The sequence below is a fragment of the Lampris incognitus genome, chromosome 5 (genome assembly GCF_029633865.1).
Source record: "Lampris incognitus isolate fLamInc1 chromosome 5, fLamInc1.hap2, whole genome shotgun sequence".
In the NCBI taxonomy this organism is placed as follows: domain Eukaryota; kingdom Metazoa; phylum Chordata; class Actinopteri; order Lampriformes; family Lampridae; genus Lampris; species Lampris incognitus.
Genome location: NC_079215.1, coordinates 64,370,053 through 64,388,875, shown reverse-complemented (window position 1 = coordinate 64,388,875; position 18,823 = coordinate 64,370,053). Strand labels below are relative to the sequence as shown.

Below are 18,823 nucleotides of genomic sequence, written 5' to 3'. Positions count from 1 at the left end.
TAGTTGGTAAATGTGACACGTTGGTGGCGGCGCACGTGTCCGCATCTTCACGCCCAGACACAAGGAAGCGGGTTTGGTGACGTATGGCCCAATGGTTTGCGCGGGAAACTGCGGTGATTGGTCAAATTTGAAAATTAAGGTCGCGCAGAACTCACGGGGATTGGCTAGATTTGCGTTAATTGTTGCGATCGCGACATCCTGGAGGCCCTGATGAATGGATCTTTTGTTTTCTTCGCGTAAAATCATGAAGCACTGATTTCACCTAGCCACATGACACTCACGCTCACAGACACACACACACACACATATATATATATATATATATATATATATATGTAAGAATCATCAGCATGATGATGATTATGGCATGAAACAGGCTTGTACTGTCTCATAAAGAATTTACCTGACTCACTGGATCATTTTGCTCCGTATTTGTTGAGCACTTCCCCTACCGCTGAGTATTTCTTTTAACGGTTATATATTATATATATGTACTAGAAGAACCCCGCTACAATGTTTTGGTTCTCCACCCGTCTAAATCTCCCTCCTCTTCATCCTGCCAGCTAACCGCCTTCCCCCTGCCCCTAAACCCCCCCACTCCAACTCCCCCCCCCAAATGCTCAGAATCGCCTGAAATGCCGAGAAAAGTGGTTTTTAGCCATTTTTTAGAAAAGTGCATATTTTGCATAATTATGCATAATTATTATAATTACATTTCAATGTTCTATTCTTTATAGGTGCCCCTGATCATCCCCAATAACCTCCAAAAAGAATCAAGGCCCCAAGTGCTTCAGTTTGGCCGTTTATAGACTCTCACACAGACACACACTGTGAAAATACAGGAGTAGATTGGAGCGAATCCGGGGGGCAGCCACAGGAACTTCCGCGGCCGGGACGCGAACCCGCATCGCCCGCACCGCGGAAGACATCGCTAACCGCTCGACTGAAGGGTCAGACCCGTATGTTAGGGACCAACGTGTCTACTTATCCATGCGCGTTACAACATGTATGAGCAGTAATTTCACCAGCCCCAATCCACACGTGGTGTGATTTCTTTTTAATTCACATTCAGCAGAGTAGACATGAATTACAATGCAGAGAGGCACGAGTGCAAAAAAGAGCCACAACGCTTTGGTAGCGGGCTCCTCTCACACGAGACAGCGAAATGTAACATCTAAACACGTTTCAGGCAACACAACACAGTGACAACACTTAACACCAGGTGAGCTTAACTCTCTAGATTACAGCATCTGTTTTGGTTATTGCAGCGTTTCTAAGGGCAACGGTAACAAAAAGGACAAAACGGGTTCTGTCGTCACCACCAGACGAACCGGTGACCAAACCACAGGGCTGGGCCAGATTACTTTGAAGTGTAGTAAATTACTGAATACAAATTACATGGCAATTTTTGTAATTAGTAACGTAATCCATTGGATTACAAAAAAAATGTAATCTGATCTGAATTTCGGATTTCTTCAAAATCAAACACTGAAAATATTGCACCTAAAAAAATGGACAGCCACCAAAAAAAATTGAGCTCCACAAATATCAGTTTTCTCTTTAAACAGCTCAAAAACATGTTCAGTGCAAATAAAATGCATTAAGCAGCATGTACCGTTGGTCAGAATCAAGTTACCTTTACAAAAACAGTACTGCCACGAACTACAGGTGATGGACAGTCGCTCAAGCCCCGCCCCCTCTCTTGCCTTGAAGTCTCGAAGTAGGAAGTAGTGATATTGTATTTAATAACTCGGTGTTGCGGAAGTATACGTTCTGCAGGGTAGGACGTCGTCATGGCAGCTTTCAGCTTGCATCTTTATCCAAATTCTCAGCTCACTGGCTCATGCTAACTTGTGAACCCGGTTCACTAGTTGGCGAGCTGAAGGGGACGTTCGGCCGTGGTTCAGCTCAGTGAGCGGGACCAGAACGCATTCGCAGCTTCCCAGTCAAGCGCTGAACGATTCGGTGAACGAATCATTTGGAAGAATCTTTTCAATGAACTGATTCGAAGGGGGTCCTCCCTATAGTCCCCGGGTCCTATAGTCCCCGGGTCCTGTGTTCCTATAGGCACGGCCCCCGAAGGGGGTCCTCCCTATAGTCCCCGGGTCCTATAGTCCCCGGGTCCTATGTTCCTATAGGCACGGCCCCCGAAGGGGGTCCTCCCTATAGTCCCCGGGTCCTATAGTCCCCGGGTCCTATGTTCCTATAGGCACGGCCCCCGAAGGGGGTCCTCCCTATAGTCCCCGGGTCCTATAGTCCCCGGGTCCTATGTTCCCCGCTTTGTATGAGACCGGGGACTATAGGCACGGCCCCATTCGAAGGATCCGGTACACTGAAGGGAACTGCTTTGCCCGTCACCATCACAAAGTGGAGCACTTGTCTAAGAAAACCCGGAAGTCGGACGCGCTTTTGCGCACAACTGCAGCCCACTGACTTCCGGCTTCTACCGCAGCGGGCATACCAGTTTCCTGTTTGTTGGCGCGTGCTATTGACAACGGTATGTTTTCCGTTTTTCATATTTTCCACATTTTCTCATATTTTATAATTGTAACTTGATATGTGCAACCTGAAACGTTTCACCCGTTTGCTGCTAGGTGCAGCTGAAAGTTTGTCCACAACTCTAAGCATGTGGTTGACATTTATCCATGGTGAATCTTGCAGGCGTCGCGAAAAATATGCCATTGTCAATGGCGCACGCCAACAAACAGGAAACTGGTATGACCGCTGCAGTAGAAACCGGAAGTCAGTGGACTACAGTTATGCACAGAGCTGACAGAGCATTGGTTGAATGAAAAAAAAAAGTTTCATAATCTTAGAGTTGCCATATTTTAAAGACGCAATCAAAAATGTAATCAAGTAATCCTTGACAATGTAACTAATATAATTACACATTTTTCAAATGTAATCTGGGCTGGTTATAGTTACTTGTTTTTTCTTATCTGATTACGTAATCCCGATTACATGTAATCCGTCACTACCCAACGCTGCCAAAGCATGACCTAATATTTGCCCATCCAGTTGTCAGATTTTGTTATGCTTGAATAAATACTAGAAAGGAGATACAGCATGCTGACAGAGACGAGAAGAAAGAAAGAAAAAAACTCTTAAATCTCTCCATCACATTAGCAGATGTAAAACAACTCATGACTCACTGTGTATTATGTTGTATAATGAGAATATAGTAGCTGGTATAAAATGAGATTCAAAGCATTGCAGTAGAATGCTAAATCAGGATTTCTTAAGGCAGGTAAATACTTAGGTTTTTTGTTTTTTTTGTTATCTAAAAAAGACAATTAAATTGCTTAATAAAGCAAAATTCAAGGAAATATTGACAATTAAAAAGATCAGTATTACACAAAAGAAATGACTATCTATCTAGCCAAGACTGAATTCAATTTTTAGGTCAACTGTAGGCAGATTTTTGGAAAGTCTGAGAAAATTCAAAGGCCGATCAGGTAGGTTTCCATTTTGCTGGTTTCAGATGACTTGACAGTCTGTGTATGGCAGGGTTTCATCAAAAAACAATGAAGTAAAACACATACAATGGTTGACGTCATGATTCAATTCATAACAATTTCAACGAGCCCACACATTTTCTCCAGGAAATGTGTTTTCTAGTTCTTAACTCCACACCAAGGAAAAAACCAAGTTACGGCATGTATGATTCTGCATGGTGTTAGCATTGGTTTGTGTTCTCCGAGTGCTCTTGTTGTTTAAATCTTTTTAGTCACACAAACTTTTGCGCCTCAAGCAAACATTACATTTATGTAATTTTTGTAATACTTTTTCAGTTTGTCCAATCCACAATTTCAAAAAGAATTGCATAAAAGTACCTTGATGTTAAGCGTGATCTTCTGTCTGTCCAAACAGTAGACACAAAGGGTTAAAAGTCATATTTCCTGTTCTTAAATGTGTACTCAGCAATATGATGTCTGAAGTCTCTCCACAGTCCTGTCGCTGAACAGCTCTCAGGGAGAATTGTTACCTGACAAACTGCACCCCTGCCCTGCGGAACTTCCCCATCGCAACACGCCTCCCGCTCTGTACTCACTGTCAGTAACTCAGCTGAACTCTTTTGCTGTCTTTGGCACCGTCGCCCCACTTGTTTTGCTGTGACGTCATATCCTGGGGTAAGGCTTTAAACTGAGGGTGCTAACAGGACTGTTAACGCTGAGGCTCTACACACAACACAGCAGAGTAGCTCGTATTTTTGACCCAGGTCTTTCAAAATGATATATTCAGAATGGGCTAACAGTGAGCAAAGTACTGTGTTTGACATCGCACACTGTTAAGAAAAAATCTAAACTTTGCCCTTTATTAAGTTGCGAAACATCTACTGCTGACGCTTCTGCACAGCTTAAGCTTCCACGCCGCCTGCACATTTATTGTGGCTGCATTTGTCTCCAAAACCTAACTAACTGAATGCTGAATGTGAAATACGTACACCATCAGACACTAGCGATGTCTGGAAAATGCTAGCGCACTGTTCTACCACATTAGCTATGTGTTACCTAGAACACTGGTTCTCAATCAGGTCCTCAGGTACCACCGGTACAGCTGGTTTGCGATGCTACCAGCTAGTTCGTCGCAGTCACGTGTCGTTGCACTTAGTCCGCCTCCGGTCAGGAAGGTCTGGAACAGGGGCGGATCTACAGGTTGGCAAGGGGTGGCAGCTGCCACCTCTGGGACACAGTCTTGCCACCCCAGGAAAAAATCTCTAGATCCTCCACTGGTCTGGAACAACAGGTGGTGTAATGAACTACCTGACAGAACAGAAAACCAGCAGTACTGCTGATCCCTGAGGACCTGACTGAGAACCACTGTGCCAGTATTTTTTAGTATGGATGCATGTGAAAGTATCTCTGGGGTGTGTGTGTGTGTGTGTGTGTGTGTGTGTGTGTGTGTGTGGTTGTAAAGTGTAACTGTTGTTTTGAACAGTTAGTATATCGTTTGTGGCTCTCAAAAGTAGAGATGCTGTGCTAAAGGCATGGACATTAATCTGACACTTGAGAAAAACCGTGCCATCGTCTGCATAATGGCCAGCGGTTTAGTGCAACAATAAAATGGCTTTCAGTGTTGTTTTTCTGACATTGCATCAGAGTAAATATGCATTTAACATTTTTATCGTTCTTATCTGACCGGCACGTGCTTCTTCTGGTGTGTCGGTAGAACAAATTGTGGAGATGGGTGGGCTTGAGTACTTCGAATTACTGTACATTTCTGCAGCTTGCAGTCAACTGTTGTGTTGTGTGTGTGTGTTCCTGAATCAAAGACTGATTATTGATATTTCACTTTTCCAGGTTATGGCTTAGACTGATTGGTTTTGCACACAGTTGGCTTTATATCTTGTAGTTCATTTGTTGACTGTAAACCTCGCGCACGCACGCACACACACACAAATCAGGTCATTCACCAAAATAACTGTTGGGTAGGGAACTTGAAATTTAAATAGTGCCACCTACAGACAGACTCCTGCCATGTCTCTGAATAACATCGTTTCGTGCAGACACACGCCCCCCCCCCCCCATATCATATCTTCTTGTGGTCGCCGCTGTGTTTTGCCTGGACCGGTTTCTTGGTCCCGATACACCTCACTCCCTCCAGCAGCATGGGGGTCCCGTGGTGAGGGTCTGCGTGGGAGGAGGGGGGGCAGAAAGACAGACAGGTGGGGAGATGGCAGTAGAAAGGGAAGGATGAAGTCATTTTGTGTCAAGTCCCTTTATTGATACTGTAAATCAGCCCCGCAGTCCAGACCACCCATGCTGAGACCAAGTCCAGGCCAAGACTTTGGGTTGGCAAGTCCCGCTCAAGACCAGCGGGGCCAAAACTTATGTGAAACAGATTAGCTGAGATTGCGCGTTACTGGTCTCCCTCAGGGGAAGTGTGATAGTCATGTAAACATAACAATAAACATGGGGGGGCGTCCGGGTGGCGTAGCGGTCTGTGCAGTTGCCTGCCAACACGGGGATCGCCAGTTCGAATCCCCATGTTACCTCCTGCTTGGTCGATACATGTGGAGTCACCATCCGCTTCTTTTCACCTGACAGTGAGGAGTCTCACCAGGGGGACGGAGCGCGTGGAAGGATCACGCTATTCCACAGGCGCCCCGACCGACCAGAGGAGGCGCTAGTGCAGCGACCAGGACACATACCCACATCCGGCCTCCCACCCGCAGACACGGCCAATTGTGTCTGTAGGGACGCCCGACCAAGCCGGAGGTAACACGGGGATTCGAACCGGCGATCCCCGTGTTGGTAGGCAACGGAATAGACCGCCATGAAACCCAGATGCCCCAAATAGACGAAATTTAACCTTTTGTTTTGTGATGAACAGCTGATGGAAAGTGGGTCTTTTATTATGAAGAAGGTGAGGATGCCCTGATGGCTCCATGTACCATGATGCCCATGACGAACTTTAACATCCTGTGTGTGTTTGTGTGTGTGTTTGTTTATGCACTTTTACCTACCAATGATCCTGGCCTGTAGTTTGACCTTCAGACTGCAGTCTCTCTTTCCTCTGGTTACCAGGGTGATCTCCTCTTGCAGCACTGCTTCCTGGCGAGTCCTGTACTCACACGTCACTTTTACTCCTCCTATGGGGGAGTAGATGGAGAGAGCGAGAGAGAGAGCGAGAGAGACCTCAACTACAAATTTAATAGTCAAGTCAAGTCCACTCGACTTACGTAGCCCAACATCACAAGCACAAATTCGCCTCGGGGGGATTTACAGCAACACAACATCCTGTCCTTAGACCTTCACATCGGATGAGGAACAACTCCATAAAAAAAACTTTTAACTGGGAGGAAAAAATAGGTAGAAACCTCAGGCAGGGCAACAGAGGAGGGAACTCTCTCCCAAGACGGACAACATGCAATGGATGTTGTGTTCACACAATTTACATAACAAATAGATAAATAAAACCTAAACCAACAGTACAGCCAGGACGTTCCCTCGTTACACAAATTAGAAAAAGAAAACTAGATCTTCATCATCTCCCACTTAACACAATACCCCTCCAACTTCTGGAAATGGGTCATTTCTGTTTGGATGCTCTGCTCCCCTGTCATGGTCCCTCAGCCTCATCAGCTCCTCTTCAGACTGTTTCTAATCCATCCATTATCCAAAACCGCTTATCCTGCTGTCAGGGTGGCGGGGATACTGGAGCCTGTCTTGTGTGGCAGGTAGACCTCATGTCGAGCAGGTGAGCTACTGCTTTGGTGTTGTTGAATCCTGATCCTGCGGCAGCCACTATGTGCTGCAGGGTGATGTTCCTGGTGGAAACCAGTTTCTGGGAAAGTCCTGGAGTGCGCTGATCTTGGACATCCAACCTGGCTCCATGAATCTGGGGCTCCTCCAGCAGCCAGTGCAAGGAAGCTGTAGGCTCCAACCTTTCACACGTATAGTATCCGGGCAGCGGTTTCTGTAGAAACTCAAGCCTCCTCCTGGCACGACAGTGTAACGAATTCAGGGGGGCAGCCGAGAACCGCCGCAGCCGGGACGCGAACCCGTGTCTCCCGCACCACGGGCGACTACGTTAACCAGTCGACTAAAGGGTCCGACCCGTTAGCCAAGGGCTAGCGAGTCTATTCATCCGTGGTCGTTACACTACCCCCCACTCCTTCGAGAAGCGCGTCCCCGTGCTTCAGCATACCAGCTCCCTTACGCCTCTGGGCGCACGCGCTTCCGATGGCCTCACGGTCTCACCATCCCACTTCTGACCCCAATGTAGCGAATTCGGGGGGCAGCCGGGAACCGTAGAGCACCGAAGTGAAGAAGGAGCACGGTTGCACCTCTGGCTTCGTCACCACAGGACTGAGTCAGGGCTGTTTTCTTCATCGCCCTGGTCGGGAGGTAGTTTTGTTTTGATTGGGGTAACCTACCTTGCACTCGAAAAGAACTCTGAGGGACTATTTTATTCAATTTCGACGCTTTTAAAGGAACACTGAGCGAACTATTTTATTTCATTTTGTTCTGTCATAAATAAATACACTGTTTTTGTTATACCAGCAACCTCCTTGTCAGTTTGGTGTTATTATTTAAGTAGGTTTAAGTCCAAGGACCCAGGGCGCTGTATCTGAAGGTAGTAGGAAAGCGCTACATAAACGGAGGCACCGCTGGGATAAATGCTAACTAGCTACAAAGTTTTAGCCCTTAACAACAAAGTAAAAGTATCCCTACTTACAATTCCAGTTTTACCAAAACCGCTATCACCAAACTGAATTCTCTGACTTTTCAAGTGACTGGAATAATTAAGTTACAGTGACCTTGTGAATATGGTATTTTGAAAAAATAAATAAATGGAAAAATAGGAAAAACCCCTAAAAGCTAGCAAGTTGGTGTAAAGGGGAGGGCTTAGACCTAGCCCACGCCATTGTAGTGAAACGTGCCCCGACCGATGCCTCGAGAGAGACCTTGGAAACCATTAAAGCCCTTGGAAACGTGACGGCATAGGCCGGATGTTTAATTCTCAGTCACAGTCTCTTACGGTGCTGTGTTCGACTACTGAACAATTGAACACCCAAGCCATTCCTCCCGAAGTGACCCCCATCGACGGAGGTGAAAATTGGACGCTGCAGGGGCCAACAGAGGAAGAACCTGTCACTGCAGGTAATGGAGGAGAGACGACTGACCCACTCACTGACTCGGCGTTAGGGAACTCTGCTGAGGCAATCACTCGAGCAGTGGGAGATGTGTCGGCCAGGACAATGAGACCCACCCCAGAGAGCAATGTCTTCCGACGACTGCGGACATATTCTGGAATAACTCACACACCTGCCGGAGAGGAGAACTTGGACACTTGTATGGAGCAGGCACACTTGATGGTGGAAGAATGCGACTGTTCAAGCCGGGAAAGATGGAACAGGATTGTTGAGAGCTTGAAAGGGCCAGCTTTAGAGATGGCCCAAGCTGTGGGAGCTACCTGAGAGCGGGCGAAGGACAGCGATACGGTGCGGAGCCAGTGGTGGATCTAGAGATTTTTTCCTGGGGTGGCAAAGGGGTGGCAAGACTGTGTCCCAGAGGTGGCAGCTGCCACCCCTTTGCCACCCTGTAGATCCGCGCCTGTGAGGGGGAGGGGGGATTCTAAATGGGTGACTTCTGTTTGAGATGAGTTTGGTGCGGGTCTCATTGACCTTCACCATGCATGTACATAAAATATACTTTAAAAACACATTATCTGATTTATAAATGGGGTGGCAAGAGTGTGTCCCAGAGGTGGCAGCTGCCACCCCTTGCCACCCTGTAGATCCGCCCCTGTGTGGAGCTAGTAGAAGCTGGGAGTTGAATTGATACGATGTTAGGCCAACAGACGAAGAGTCTAAACAGTTCATAGTATTTAGTCTGAGTGAGTGTGTAATGTAGGTGCTCACTTTTAACTGCAGAAATACTTGCACCAGCATCGAAGCTAGGTAGCCTCCTGGCTAGCACCACTACCCAAGCTAACTGGATAACTTGCTACCGAAGTCTCACTCTGTCTCTACAAGACAGAATGTCGGCCCCGGGGCTTTGATGGGACACTGAGACACAGACGGACACCAGGTAGCGCACTGTGTGACCGGGAAAGCACAGTTGCACCTCTGGCTTCATCACTACAGGACTGGGTCAGGACCGTCTTCTTCATCGCCTTGGTCGAGAGACTGAACTGTCTGTGAGTAACCCAAACTTTACTGCTCGCTGAGTTATTTATTTGTGTTTGTTGCCGGCTTTTGTTTATTTAACTTGTATGTGTGGGCCCACGAAGGTGAAAGGTGGACTAAAGCATTTCAGTGCTGTTGCTTCATGCCACTTGTTTATTTGGATTTATAAGTGATAACAAATGTAATAGTTCATCTTAGAGGTTTAATGTGTTTTTGTGTATAACTTGTGTCGTCAGGTTAAAAAGTATCAGGTCAGAAGGTCACAGTGAATCAGTATTACTTGGTACTTGGCTGTCATTTCATGTCCATTGCCTGGTTAAAAGGCCTAAGAGCTATTGTGTATACTTTTGTCTTGATCGGGGTAACTTACCTTGCACTCTGACAGAGCTCTGAGTGACTATTCGCTTTTCACTGTGGCGTAAGTGTTGACCAGAAAGAGGACTCTTACTTCAGAAAGGAAGAGCTAAAGTTCACGAGGCAGAACAACAGTCTTCTGTCTGTCGACTGGTCAGTCATTGATGCTTTGGCCCAAACTGCAAATCTGCAGCTCTTATCAGAAGAACCCCAGAAAACCCCACGGGTGTGCCCATATTTACACGTGTGTGTGTGTGTGTGTGTGTGTGTGTGTGTGTTGTTGTTGTTATTCACAGCAGCTCTATTGATCTCTCAAGTCTCTTGGACAGCCGGCAATTTTGTCCTCGGTGTCCTTGGCTGATGGAGCAGCAGCGTAAAAAAACAAATTAGCAGCACAGACAGATCAACACACACACACACACACACACACCCACACACACACACACACACACACACACACACACACACACACACACACACACACACACACACACACACACACACCCACCCCAGTGTAGCCAACACAAATAAATAACAAACTGGCAAACAGCCAGCCAGCAAGACACCTGATTCACTCACGAAGAGTTAGGAAGCCGATCAATAAGGGAGATAGTAGACCCAGTGGTGTGAATGAACAGAGACAGACAGACAGACAGACAGACAGACAGATATCATTCCCATCCATTAACTTCTTCAGTTGTAATTGGCCTGGATAAACAGCCACTCACTCAGTAAGTGCAAACAGCACTATACAGATTGGATATAATACAATTACAGACAGGCAGATAGGCTGACTGATAGACAGGTAGAAAAACAGCATAAATAGACAGGTAGACAGACAGACAGATGAAAAGGCAGATAGACAGGTAGAAAAACAGCATAAATAGACAGGTAGACAGACAGGCTGACTGACAGATAGATAGACAGGTAGAAAAACAGCATAAATAGACAGGTAGACAGACAGGCTGACTGACAGGCAGATAGACAGGTAGAAAAACAGCATAAATAGACAGGTAGACAGACAGGCTGACTGACAGATAGATAGACAGGTAGAAAAACAGCATAAAAAGACAGGTAGACAGACAGGCTGACTGACAGGCAGATAGACAGGTAGAAAAACAGCATAAATAGACAGGTAGACAGACAGGCTGACTGACAGATAGATAGACAGGTAGAAAAACAGCATAAATAGACAGGTAGACAGACAGGCAGACAGACAGATAGATAGACAGGCAGATAGACAGGTAGAAAAACAGCATAAATAGACAGACAGGTAGACAGACAGGCAGACAGACAGATAGATAGACAGGCAGATAGACAGGTAGAAAAACAGCATAAATAGACAGGTAGACAGACAGGCTGACTGACAGGCAGACAGGTAGAAAAACAGCATAAATAGACAGACAGGTAGACAGACAGGCTGACTGACAGACAGATAGACAGGTAGAAAAACAGCATAAATAGACAGACAGGTAGACAGGCAGGCAGACGGACAGGCAGATAGATAGACAGTGGAAGCGACCTACCATCCAGTGTGGAGGTAATGTGGTTGACCCTGAGGCTGCTGGTGGTGGAGCAGGGGAGGCAGCAGAGCTCTCGGCCCAGCGTGGGCACATCAGGGACGGTGAAGACCACCTGATAACAGTGGTGGCTTCTTAGGAAACCAGCCTGGATGTGGGCGGGGGGGGGGCAAGAGAAAGGAAGAGTGAATCTTGAGGAAAATGCCCTCCTGCAGCTACCATAGAATATATCACTATGTCTTACTGCTGATAGCAGAGCTTTTCTAGCTGCAACAGCCACTCTGGAGTTTAACTCAGACTTAGACTGCTTTTATTTGTCTTTGCCTCGTATGCATGTCTCATACATACAAGGGGATGAAGTTACGTTTCACAAGGACCCCAGTGCCACATAAAGACAAATAACGCACAGTGAATATTAAAAACAAAAAGTGCATTAAAAACAAGAATTACTTCACAGACCTAAACATCACAAGCACACCTGACACGGACAGGGAGCAAGACGGTCAAAAGGTCATTTTATGGAGGTCTAAGTGTTCAGGGTGTTGAGGGACCTCGCAGCCTGAGGAATGAAGCTGTTGCATAGTCATAGCCAGAGGGGAGGGAAGGAGGGTGAAGTGGTTGTGGGAAGGGTGGGTGGGGTCCTTCACGATGCTAAGAGCCTTCTGGGTACACCGTGCATCAAAGATGGCCTGGATGGATGGGAGAGCAGTTCCTATGATCTTTCCAGCTGTCTTCCCTATCCGCTGTAGGGATTTGCGGTCGGAGGCCTTGCAGTTCCCATGCCAGACAGTGATACAGCTGGTCAGGATGCTCTATGTGATGAGGATGGGTGGGGGGGGGGTGTGGGAGACTCGCCTTCTTCAGACACCACAGGAAGTGAAGATGTTGCTGGGCCTTCTTGGAGAGCGCAGTGACATGTGAGGACCAGGAGAGGTCCTCTGTGATGTGAACGCCCAGGAACTTGACACTGCTGACTCTCTCCACGTCCATACCATTGATGGTCAGAGGGGTATGGTGGGCGCTGGTCTTTCTAAAGTCAATAATGACCTCCTTATTTTTTCTATATTTAGGGAGAGGTTGTTGTTTTTGCACCTCGCTGCCAGTTGATCCACCTCCGCTCTGTATGATGATTCGTCGTCGTTGCTGATGAGACCTACCACTGTGGTATCATCAGCAAACTTTATAATGAGGTTGGAGGTGGACGATGCTGTGCAGTCATGAGTCAGCAGGGTGAACAACAGTGGACTGAGCACACAGCCCTGTGGAGCGCCAGTGCTCAGTGTGATGGTCCCGGAGGTGATCTTGCCAATTTGCACTGACTCTGGCCTCCCCGTGAGGAAGTCCAGTTACCCAGTTGCAGAGGGAGGTGTTAAGGCCCAGCTGGCTCAGCAACCAGCTCATCAGGAGCAATTAGGTGTCTTGCTCAGGGACCCCTCCACATTTTGGACAGAAGGAGCCAAGGATCGAACCGGCAACCGTCCAGTTACCAGACGACCTGCTCTACCTCCTGAGCCACTGTCGCCCATCTGGTTGCCAACTGCCTACTACACCTTAACCACCATCTAGTAACTCCCTAGCAACCAAGTACACTTGAGTATTGCAATGCTCAAGCTTATCATGATAACTTTGACAATATTGCATTGATTATTTTCCTAAACACTGCATTTACACACAAAGAGACGTGGCAGCGGCACTTCTTCATTGTGTAGTTTTCATCTCTGACCACTAGATGGCAATATTGTAAGCGCGCTGCACAGGCCCACAACAGCAGGCGTTGTCAGTGCCACAACAGCTGTTTCTGATTACTCTGATTTAAATGGCATCAATTATAAATAAATTCTATTTCCAGAATATCTTTAACTACTACCACTACTACTACTACAGAATATCTATGTAAAATATAAATATAAGAATAACATTATGAAAATGTCTTGATGATCCTGGCTCAGGAGGAACATCAGGGCTGAAGTGTTTCCTTACTTGCTCATAAATGGGACGCACACACACACCTTGACCAGGTAGCTGCCGTCCTTTTCTCGAATAGCGATGATGGTGGAGGGGTTTGACTGGTCATCTCGACGGGTCGGGGATCCCGGGGGCTCATCGTCATCGGGGAAATGCACCGCGCCTTTGGAGGTGGAGCCTGGCCATGGGGGGGGGGGGTATAGCGGACACGTTCACATGTACCAAATAAGGTAACACTTTAGTATGGGGAACATAAAAAAACTTAATTACTAGTGAATTAGTCATGATCAAGATGTCACTTTAGTATGGGGAACATATTCTAAGTAACAGAAACTTAATTTAGAGTAATTTAACACTATGAACACTTTTAGTTTTGTGTGTTGTTATGTAAGAACAGACCATATTCATTAAGTGTTAGTAAGGGAGAATAACTCTTCTTGTGGTACTACCACCTTATAAAGGCCATACTAAGCAAAGCATATTGAGATGGTACTACTAATAAGCAATACTTCTGAGGTTATAGAGGGAAAACTCATAGTTAATGGCTTACTGGTTGCATAATAAGGCCATGCAGAATAAGGCATTAATGAGTATGTAATAATGACCAATTAAGAGCCAATATGTTGCTAATTTGCATGCTAATAAGCTCCTAATTAATGGTGACTACGTTCCCCATACTAAAGTGTTACCCAAAATAATAATAATAATAATTTTGCAGTGGACTAATTCTGACCTCCAATCCCTTAGTCTCTCTCGCGCACACACACGTGCACACATACACACAAAGTCTCAAAATGTGGAGGCAACGAGACTCCTATCCCAGAAACGGAGGGGAACCCGCTGGACCTTCGAGGTATGATGTGAATACCCAAGAAAAAATGTTGAAAGAAATTTTGTACTCTTAACAAAACATGTTTTTTACATTATTTTTATCCACTGAAATAACAGCAATAATTCCTAGATCATCGTTAGAAACGTGGACTAATATGTCTTGGCAAACAGTGGGTTAATATGATGGAAGGGAAATGGGCCAATCACAGTGTTTCTTCCGACGGTATCTGGGTGAATAAGCGCCCCCCCCCCGTGCCAGGAAGTTGTATCGGTTCACGTGGACATAACGTGTGGTGGAGACGTTTCATCTGAGTGACCAAGCGATGAAGGGTTTCACCTTCTACACCAGTGGTTCTCCACCTTTTTGGGGTCCTGGACCCCTTGCGTATTTCTGATCTACCCTGAGGACCCCTCCACCTGATCTTGGGGGAGGGGGGTTGCAATTTGATAGAAACAGTAGAAACTGCATTTTAAATTGCATTATAGCATTTATTCACTCTTTGGGGCAAAAATAAGAGCTTTCAGTTGTAACTTAGATATAGTTAACAGAACAGAATTTTTATGCAGTAACTTTCAGATATATGTAACAAAACAGAATATGTATTCAGTAACTTTCAGATATATGTAACAAAACAGAATATGTATTCAGTAACTTTCAGATATATGTAACAAAACAGAATATGTATTCAGTAACTTTCAGATATATGTAACAACACAGAATATGTATTCAGTAACTTTCAGATATATGTAACAAAACAGAATATGCATTCAGTAACTTTCAGATATATGTAACAAAACAGAATATGTATTCAGTAACTTTCAGATATATGTAACAACACATAATATGCATTCAGTAACTTTCAGATATATGTAACAAAACAGAATATGTATTCAGTAACTTTCAGATATATGTAACAAAACAGAATATGTATTCAGTAACTTTCAGATATATGTAACTAAACAGAATATGTATTCAGTAACTTTCAGATATATGTAACAAAACAGAATTGTTATGCAGTAACTTTTAACAATGCAAACGGGAACGAGATCTCTTATTAAAATACAATAAATGACACTTGTGAAACAGATGTAATTAGAGAAAAAAGTCCTGTCACCCTTTATAGTTTAGGTAGATAAAGGTCTCAGTCACATTCGAGTAAAATAATCCTATTTCTATAAATGTCATAGGATTTTTTAAAATATATTTTATTTTCACGGACCCCTTGCAATGACAACGCGGACCACTAGGGGTCCGCGGACCCCCGGTTGAGAAACACTGCTCTAAACGTTGTGTCCACACGAACCGATTTGACTTACCTGGATTATGGGGCACGCGTAAAAAAAAACAACCAAGACACCTACCTTTCCTTCCTGTTGCCATGGCAACGCGGCAGGGCTAGGATCCGAGCTGAAAACGCGCCGATGATGTCATCACTGAGCTGCGGGTGAGGGGCAGGTAGAGCAGCAGATGGAAGACAGTGACGCGCGCACGCACGCGCACAAGGAGAGAGGTGACAAGGGAGCGATTAGGAAAAAATGGAAAGAGAGATGAGGAGATAAAGAGGAGGATATTGTAAACGTGGGTTTGTTGGAATCCGCCGCCACAGTGAAACTTGATAACAGAGTTTGTAGGATTTGGGGGAATTTGTTGCATGGGGCTTTTTAAAAAAAAAAGGAATGGAAAGTAAGCGTCTGTCAACATCATAGACTTGGACACCAACTAGGGCTGCGTACTGGCGAGAATGTGGCGATACAGTGGTTATCGCGATATATCGCGACATATCGCGATACTGTAAGGAAATGCGATATATCGCGATACTGTGCGAGAGGAGATATATCGCGAGTTCACGGGCCTGTGTTCTTTGTGCTTATGCTACTTCCTGTCACAGTTTACGTTGTCGCGTTGGAGTGGAGGAGTCAAATGGCTAAAGATAGATTACAACACTGCCATCTAGCGGTCGTGGGGTTACACACAACACAACACAAAATGTTTGTAATGTAAACAATTAAAATCGATACAGCGGTTTTGAGAGTCGATACAGTATCACAAACTATGATATCGCGATACTCGGTTGTACCGATATTTTCCTACACCCCCCCCCCCAACACAAACAGTGGGATCTTTAGGCTAGTTTCTGGTAAAAAGTCAGATGAGAAACACAGCTTTCTCTGACCACGGCCGACATTGTCACTATCTATAAAAATGTGATACCAGATAGAGATTTCTTGCCTGATATCAATACTGATATGAAATGCTCCTATACAGTAGGATGGGTTAAATGCAGAGAACGCATCCATCGTAAGAAAACAATGTTAAATAAAGTGGCTTTCATTCAAAATGTAATGTGAGAACATGCACGTGTTGCTATCGTGAGTTATTGAGAGCCCATATGAGAAGTGTGAGTCCAGTTTTTCCGCTAGTGATAGTGAGTGTTTCTGTATGTCTGTTGTAATGCCACTAGGAGGCGCTATACAGTCTGCTAGGGGAGTGATACGTGACGTCACATGAGGCATTTTTTACACAGAGATCCCAGCCATACCTGTCTTTACTTCGGCTTGGCGGAACAATGCCGCCCCAGTGTGAGATTCTGTAAACTTTATAGACTCACACACTTTATGCTTTATAGGATAAAGCATGCCAGTGTTCTGGAAGCAGCGATGCCCCCCCCCCCCCCATTCTGTTTTCGTACATTTTACACAGAACGGCGAGGCGGCTTAATGACACAACGTACTCGCATTAAAAACAGGATATAGAAAGCTTTATAGACTCAATGCTGAGAAACTCCACCGGTGTCACTATTCAATACAGAAAACACAACACGCGTAAAGCCCAAATCAACGTCCACAGATAAGATGGTGGAAAGTGATTGGCAAGGCAGCCAGTATGAATCAGACTCATGCCCAGTCCACACGTACACGGATATATTTTTAAAAACGTAGCTTCCTCTATGCGTTTTGGCCTTTCGTCCACGTGTGAACTGCCTTTCAGGTCACTGAAAACGGACCTTTTGGAAAACTCCTTCCAGGGTGAAGATTTTCAGAAGCTCCATTTTCAGCTGTTACATGTAGACAGGGGAAAACGGAGTTTGGGCTTGTTCATCTCATCTCATCTTATCTCATCATGAGCCACTTCTCCGGGGTCGGGTCGCGGTGGCAGCAAACTAAGTAGGGCACTCCAGACGTCCCTCTCCTCAGCAACGCCCTCCAGCTCCTCCTGGGGGATCCCAAGATGTTCCCCAGGCCAGATTGGACATGTAGTCCCTCCAGCGAGTTCTGGGTCTACCCCGGGGTCTCCTCCAAGTTGGACGTGCCCGGAGAACCTCCAAAGGAAGGCGCCCAGGAGGCATCCTAATCAGATGCCCGAACCACCTCAACTGGCTCCTTTCGACGCGAAGGAGCAGCGGCTCTACTCCGAGCTCCCTCCGGATGTCCGAGCTCCTCACCCTATCTCTAAGGCTGAGCCCAGACACCCTACGGAGGAAACTCATTTCAGCCGCTTGTATCTGCGATCTCACCCTTTCAGTCACTACCCAAAGCTCATGACCATAGGTGAGGGTTGGAATGAAGACTGACTGGTAAATTGAGAGCTTTGCCTACCGGCTCAGCTCCCTCTTCACCACAACGGTCCGGTACAACATCCACATTACTGCTGATGCTGCATCAATCCGCCTGTCAATCTCCCGCTCCATCCTACCCTCACTCGTGAACAAGACCCCGAGATACTTGAACTCCTTCACTTGAGGCAACAACTCATCCCCAATCCTGAGGGAGCAATCCACTGTTATCCGGTAGAGAACCATGGCCTCAGACTTGGAGGTGCTGACTCTCATCCCGGCCATTTCACACTCAGCTGCAAACCCACCCCAGTGGGCGCTGGAGGTCACGTTCTGATGAAACCACCAAAACCACATCATCTGGGAAGAGCAGAGATGCAATTCTGAGGTTCCCAAATCAGACACACTCCTCACCTTGGCTGCGCCTTGAGATCCTGTCCATGAATATCACAAACAGAATCGGAGACAAGGGACAACCTTGGCAGAGTCCGAAACCCACCGAAAACGTGTTTGACTTTGTGCCGAGAATGTGGACACAGCTCTCCCTTTGGTTATACAAGGACCCGATGGCTTGTAGCAACTGCCCCAGTACCCCATACTCCCGCAGTACCCCATACTCCCCGCAGTACCCCCCCAGAGTGGCCCCGGGGTACACGACCATTGTAGGTTCCATTTCTGCTTGGGTACAATATCGACTCGGGGTACTTCGACTACATATGACGTCACGGATTATGTTGCTAGCTAGCGTTGTTTAACGCTAGCTTTATAGTTATTTAGCTGTGTTTTTTATAATCAACGTCCGACATAGAGTTGGTTAGTAAAGGCGCAAGGGCCGAAGGCCCAAGCTGCGTCTAAGGAGCGAGGCCGCAGGTACACCGTGTCCCCACGGTAAGAAAGGGGCATAATGGTGTAGCATATAACATCCACTCCTAACAAGCTTAGCAACCGTTTCAAATATAAAGCTT

General features: G+C 46.1%; 1 protein-coding gene across 1 annotated transcript in view; it reads right to left on the bottom strand.

Moving 5' to 3' along the window:
* Positions 1-5,232: 5,232 nt before the first annotated feature.
* The window catches only part of LOC130112282 (adipose-secreted signaling protein homolog), a 22,440-nt gene continuing 8,849 nt past the window's right edge, over positions 5,233-18,823 (bottom strand). The window contains exons 2-6 of the mRNA XM_056279579.1: positions 15,667-15,743; positions 13,518-13,651; positions 11,515-11,656; positions 6,467-6,592; positions 5,233-5,630 (exon numbers count right to left, since the gene is read on the bottom strand). Of these exons, the coding sequence (XP_056135554.1) occupies positions 5,530-5,630; positions 6,467-6,592; positions 11,515-11,656; positions 13,518-13,651; positions 15,667-15,685 (522 nt within the window). The 5' untranslated portion in view covers positions 15,686-15,743 and the 3' untranslated portion in view covers positions 5,233-5,529. The remainder of the gene's footprint in view (positions 5,631-6,466; positions 6,593-11,514; positions 11,657-13,517; positions 13,652-15,666; positions 15,744-18,823) is intronic.